Source organism: Papilio polytes, unplaced genomic scaffold, assembly GCF_000836215.1.
Source record: "Papilio polytes unplaced genomic scaffold, Ppol_1.0 DF824269.1, whole genome shotgun sequence".
Classification (NCBI taxonomy): domain Eukaryota; kingdom Metazoa; phylum Arthropoda; class Insecta; order Lepidoptera; family Papilionidae; genus Papilio; species Papilio polytes.
In genome coordinates this window covers 8,046-14,816 of record NW_013524935.1, presented here as the reverse complement: position 1 = coordinate 14,816, position 6,771 = coordinate 8,046, and the positions used below count along the sequence as shown (strand labels likewise).

The 6,771-nt window shown below is 32.3% G+C and overlaps 1 protein-coding gene across 3 annotated transcripts in view; it reads right to left on the bottom strand.

Annotated features, from left to right (window-relative positions):
• Nucleotides 1-6,175, bottom strand: part of LOC106109655 (microprocessor complex subunit DGCR8) — a 9,820-nt gene extending 3,645 nt beyond the window's left edge. Inside the window, exons 1-8 of one of the 3 annotated variants that reach the window (XM_013291250.1) lie at nt 6,030-6,175; nt 5,835-5,924; nt 4,914-5,166; nt 4,053-4,178; nt 3,073-3,215; nt 1,544-2,157; nt 905-1,020; nt 403-525 (exon numbers count right to left, since the gene is read on the bottom strand). In XM_013291250.1, coding sequence (XP_013146704.1) covers nt 403-525; nt 905-1,020; nt 1,544-2,157; nt 3,073-3,215; nt 4,053-4,178; nt 4,914-5,157 — 1,366 coding nt within the window. In that variant the 5' untranslated portion in view covers nt 5,158-5,166; nt 5,835-5,924; nt 6,030-6,175. Of the gene's footprint in view, nt 1-402; nt 526-904; nt 1,021-1,543; nt 2,158-3,072; nt 3,216-4,052; nt 4,179-4,913; nt 5,167-5,834; nt 5,925-6,008 lie in introns of all 3 variants that reach the window. The other 2 variants (XM_013291258.1, XM_013291243.1) reach the window with 2 other exon arrangements.
• Between the last annotated feature and the right edge of the window lie 596 nt (nt 6,176-6,771).

Below are 6,771 nucleotides of genomic sequence, written 5' to 3'. Positions count from 1 at the left end.
GATGTCAGCAATTACAACATACTTTTGAATAATTCTTTTTCTAATAAAAAGCCCTACACTTACGTCACGCTTTAGGCTATATATTATAACATAATTAAACTTAGGGGGTAAACATTTTGGATAAAAACCCTAATGTGAGAAAGATATCATAAGTTGATGCTAACATCAAGGAAGCAAGATTGCCAAGGTTTGTAATGTCATGTCATTTTGACATTTGCTATTGATAATTTAACAAATGTAAACAATAAAATAAAATTGTCACAATTTCATGCAGATGAAGCGGCACGGTAACAGTTAGTTGTATTATAAACCATATTTAATTAATTTGTTTTATCTTTAGAATCACTGTGAAAAGTAAAGAAATATTGCAACATTATAGTCAAAAGAATAAATTATCCTCACCGAGTTGTTTAAACTCGTAGACAGGTTGTTTCTGCAGCGCGCGGTACACGTACTCGTGGAACACGGAGAGGTAGCAGCGCCCGTTCATGTTCATCACCCAGTCGCGTTTCGCCGCCTTGTTACCTACATGTCACATTACCACAGGAACTCGACTTTAGCTTTAATGTGTAACACCAACAAATTCCCTGATTGTACAAGCCAGTTAGACTGTACAGGTCAAAGTTTGGAGCACATAAAACAATTAAAAAGGTATTTTATGATACTAATATTATAAATGCGAAAGTTTAGATGGATGGATGTTTGTTAGAGTTTATAGCCTAAACTACTGAACGGATTTTGATGAAATTTGGTATAGATGTAGATGATAGTCTGGAAGGACACATAGACTACTCACTTATGTTTTTTTTAATACCACGCGAACGGAGTCGCGGGTGAAAGCAAGTATTATATAAATATTGGACACTAGAAGATGGTAAAAAAACTTGTTTGTGCTATAACATACCATTCTCGGTGCCCGTGTTCTGCGCTGGTATGGTGATGAGTTTAGTTCCCTCGGGCAATGTGGGATACTGCAGTGTCTTCCTGGCTTTTGTATACTTACGGCGATCCGCCCATCGGCTACAAAAATTAATTACATAAAGTAAACGCTACATATTAGATTCACACCTGATAAACACATAGTCATCTATCTTTGTTATGTAAGACTAGCTGTTGCCCGCGACTTCGTCCACGCAATGTTAAAATAAAACTATCCTTCAGTGAGAGTCCAGTCGAAATCGGCTCAGCCGTTTCGGAGATTACCCGGAAAAATGGCAGATAGACAAAAATTTTTTAATACTATTTTCGTTACCAGCAATGCAAATCAGCAATACATCATCTTACCGAAAACTGGATTTTTTTTGATATCACAAACAGAAATACCAATGTTATTATATGTATGTTACAGATACAGACATAGATGTCATTTTTAAGCTATCTGAGCCTCTATCAGCCAGTGATGGGACAGAGCCTTAGGGAATGTAAACAATAAAATATAGTTTTTTTATCTCACGGATAAAGTCGCATGGGAACAGCTACTCTTACAATAACACTGTTTCGTTTCTGTATTATCAACTTAAAATATGCGTATTCTAAAACTCACTTGAAATGCATTATATTTACTGTTCTAAACTTGAAGAGACGTTTACAATAATCGTTTATTTGTTCCGGTGTCAGATGTTGCGTTTTCCAACTGGAATTTACAGATTCCACTCTCGGTGGTGGCATCACTATACCTCCTGGCAACACTACCGGCTGTCTACTTAACGGTATATCTTCATTTACTTGCGTTTCTGTACTTTCGTTAGCATTCTGGCCAATAAATGGACACCTTAGTGATAAGTCTGTATTTTCGTCTTGATTTTCATCAGTTTTGATTTCTTTAGCTAATAATTCTGCGTCACTTTTGACTTTAATTCCTTTTATTTCGACTTCGAATGCTTCAATTTTATTACCATTGATAGAATATTCTTCGTCATTTCTTTCAATTTTTACATTATCCATATCTACGATTTGAGTTTCTTTCTTAACTATTGTTTCATTGTCTTTTTCAGTTTGATTTTCTTGAACGCAAGAGTTTGTTTGACTAACATTAGCCCAGGAACCACTTCTGATTTGCTCTTGTATCTTTTGATCTATTTCTTTCTGTTTCTGTTCTTCTTCTAACGCTGTCCTATATGATAGACAGGGTATAGCACTGATTGGTATATCGTGTCTCTGGAATATTTTTAAAATAATGTCATTTTGAATCAGTTATATGAATTACAAAACTAATACTATGTATTTAAACATTTCGACATAAGTCTTTTTTTAATATAAATATTAGTAGATTACTGTTAATTTACCAATATTTCCTTTAACCATGCCAACTAAGCTCTAGGCTTGTGCTAGGATATGGTTCACGACAATGGCGGGATTCGAACCCTCGACCTCAAGATCGGTAGTCCGTACCCCAAACCATTAAGCTATTGGCGCTTATAACTTAATTATATACTATTAATTAACTGAAAACATATACATGTACTAAATAAAAGCAGGAAAAAAGCAAGCAATTAAACTATTCATGAAACTATAACAGAGAGGAAACATTTGTATTTCTGTATCATAAACTCAAAAACTACTGAATAGAATTCAAATATTCTTGCCACTACTAAACTACAATATCACTAACATAAGCTATTAACTCAAAAACTACTAAATCAGGTACAACAACTAAAAATAAAAAGGTTGCATAATACCTAAGCAATTTAACATTATAAAAAGACTAGCTTTCGCCCGCGACTCCGTCCGCGTGGAATTAAAAAAGTGAGTAGCCCATGTGTTCTTCCAGACTAACCTCTATAGCTATGCCAAATTTAATCGAAATCCGTTCAGCCATTTAGGCTAGAAACTCTAACAAACATCCATCCATCTAAACTTTCTCTTTTATATTAGTATGAATAAAAAAACCAATGTAAAACCGGGGCAAAATTTAAGTTTAATATACTGAATGAGACCTGAACAATATTCATGTTTAAAAAAGAGTATAAAAAAAAGAAATATACATCACTTGTCATCTTTTTACAAATAGTTTTGCATATTACATTTTATACTGTTTTGATTATTCTTATTTACGTTTGACAATGTACTTACCCTGGTATTACCCTTCCCTAAGAAATAAGGCTTAGACAGGGTACAGACGCGCGTGGTGCGGTGCATGTAGATCGGCATGCCACTGTAATGACGTACCATCATCCAATCCAGCGGCAACACTTCGAAATGATTCACTCCCTTCTCTGTAATAAATTTTAACACATTCAATGAGATTTTATGGCACCAGAGTTGGTGGCAGGGAGTGTGTTAATGACATTTGGATAGAAAAAATACATACATAGTGCTAGTCTTAGTGTTCAGTGCTGCTAGTGTGTCACCCAAAATAATAATAATACGTATAATATGGGGAAAAGTTTATATTTCGTGAATACGTTTGCATTGCTACATGAAATATTAGTTTTAGTAATCTCGAAAATAACTCAACTAATTTAAACAGGACTTTGATTGTTAGCAAAAATTTTAAAAATATCTTTTGTTTAATAGGGAATATGCATGTATTTTTTATTCTTTTTTAAACAATTCTGCTTGCTATAAATTCGACCAATAGTGTGCGTTTTAGAACTTAGCGAGGATATTTGAAAAAAGACACTATTTAATGATTTAATTTTGCCACTAAATCACATTATATTAAAAAAAAAACTTTTCAGGAATGTTTTTATAGTAATAAAGTATACTTAAAAAAAGTTTGGTATAATTTGGCGTCATATGCATATTGCGTATTATACGCAGACGAAGTCACGTACGACCGCTAGTTTACTTATATACATTAATTGGTAGTTTGTTTGCTAGGTTTAAACATTTTTAAACAGCAGTTTTATGGTGTCATAATAAAAAATATTAAGGGCCTGTCCCACCACCAGCTGATAGAGGCTCAGATAGCTTAAAAATGACGTCACTGTCACATAAGGAAACAAAATCCGATATTTCCATCATATATTTTACATGTTGGATTGTTATCAGACAATTTACAATTTGGTGGGACAGGTCCTTAACAAATTACAATTTGTAATGTTACCAACCTTGTAACACAATCTTCTGTCTTGTCACATATGGCTTTTCTTTAGGCTTTGGCGCGCGTTTGAAACCATCAGGTAGATCCTCTTCAAGCATCTTCTCTATTTCCTCATCGGGTAGATCTTCTTTACCTATAAAAGTTTTATTACATATCCTTGGATGACATGAAATTCATTACAAAGTATACATCATTGACAAATTCTTAATAACATTTAGTTCTTTTAATAAAAATTCTTCATGCAATTATAATTGAATTTAATAGAAAGGAAGCTTATTATATTTGTAATTTTAATTTATTCTCAGAAACTATCATAAATGACAGCCATATTCAGTAGAACCTCGATAAGTTAAAGTCCAAGGGAAACACAAAATGTTTTAAGTTATAGAGTTTTTAAGTTATCAAGGGTCTATGTTGTAGAGATATTAAGCTCTGATAGGAAGGGAACATATTACTTTTTGAAGTTATTAAGGTTATTAAGTTACCAAGCTTTGAGTTATTGAGGTTCTATGTTAATGCAAATTAACAGTTATGGAATAGTTAAAGTTCAGGTTTCCGTATGCTCCTATAGAAATATTCAACAATTGAATGAAATCTATATATAATTACATGCAAATCAAAAATATTATTTTATCCACACTTTTCTTAAGAGGAAGAGATGAGAAGGAAAAGTGGATTTTACAGTGGCGGGGAAACATAGGAAGGGGAAATGTCCTCTTTATGTGCATCTCAGTCAATGAAGGGTAGGCAATGCATCTGCATTTGCGGATATTTATGGACAGAGGTCGCATTCCATTTCAGTGGATTCAGGTGGCCGCTTGCTCATTTGTCACCTTATATTATAAAAAAAATAAAAATAGATAACTACCATCAGAACTTTCAGATTCCTCGTCATTACTATCTTCATCATTTGATTTAACTTCATCTAAAACTTTATATTCCTGTAACCTCTCTAATTCTTCGGGTGTCACAAAATTCGTATATGTATCAGGATCAAGAACTTTATTCGTAATATCTATATCATTTGATATCTCTGGTATTGTTTCATTTACATTCTCCACTTCCGTCTTCTGCCTTTTTGCTTGGGGTTCCGTAATTGATTCCGCCTCCATATTACCTACCTAAAAATAGTTTACACCATGGAACATTTAACACTAGTAATAATACCCTAACATTGCACTGTCAATTACATGTCATATTAAAGAAAATATAAAATATATTACAATAAATAACTATATAATAAGCATATTCTTATATGGAATATATTAAATGAAGTAAAAAGAACTTGCACTACTAATAAAGAAATGTTTCATAGAATCTTGTTATTTGTTTCCATAGTTTCTATCAAGATGTAAATTTTTTGGTATACATTACCATTAAAGTTGAGTAATATAAAACACTTTTAGCAATAAATTGATCTGATAAATATTTATGTATAAAAAATATACTATTGGATTATTCACAAAGTTAAATTGAATTTAATTTAAATATGTTTATATAATATAATATATTAATTAACTTAACACTTAACATTAAACTATAACTAAAGTTCATACATATACTTGGTATCTTGTTCTTCGAAAGTAACAGAACTGCCGACCACCTCCTTTGTGAATGACTAAACGAGACAAGGAGTTGAAAGATCATCCGCAAATAACGATGGCATTAAAAATCCAATGTACAACAACAATTGGGTTTTTACCATCGCCCTGTGCAGATTTTCACCATTTCAATATTCACCAAAAAAGAAGATCACCGCGAGGACGAAACGGTATTGCGAGAAACTCACTCTGATAATGTCACAGACTGCAGTTTCTTACAAAGCCGTACTAAATAGTAGGCGATAGAACTTCGGTGTCCTCCTGGAATATACTGCGCTCTGAAATAACTTAATCGTCGAAATACATTTCATTGACTACTTCATAACTTTCGACAGTGATGGCATTGCTTTGAAGATACTTACTTGAATATTAAAATGGCTTACCTAAATGAATGAAATAAGGATATACTTCAAGCTAGATGAAACTGATTTAACAAATAATTGTTGTTTTATGCGATATCTCACTTTGTCATGATTATTTTCCAATTATTTTAGAAGTAATTTATTCTAGATGAACACGCCAACGCCAAAGCAATATGACATTGACAGACAGACAGACAAACATATCAAGGAATTTCATGCTTTTACTCTTTGAAAAATATTGAAAAACAGATAACTAAATTATTAGTCGATACTAGTAATTTTTCGTAATTAATAAATATCGATTAGAAATTACTATTTTTTAAATCGTAGGTATCGTAGCCTTCAAATTATTCTTGTTGCTTGTTCAAACTTATACCAACAATATTTACGTTTTAGATTGAAGTTACAGAGAATGAAATGAGAATTCAATCCGAGGTGTAGCGTTATACATTCCGTTGAGGTTAAATTAAATAAAACAAAAATTTTATCCAAAATTTATTTGTAATAATAAGCTGTTATTAAATTAATACTATATTTTGTATACATATTTACAAGAATAAAATTTGTTGATTAATTTACAAGTTTCCGCCGCACATTGGGCTGTACCCAGTTGCTCCATAGACAACTTTATCTGATGTTTGAAATGTCTCTTTTTTTTGCTTGAATGTGCTATGTATCAGTAAATGCATACCTTATAACGTAATAATTATCTTGTATCGATGTTTTTGGCGCAATTAGAACGTTTTCTCTGAAAATTTGTATG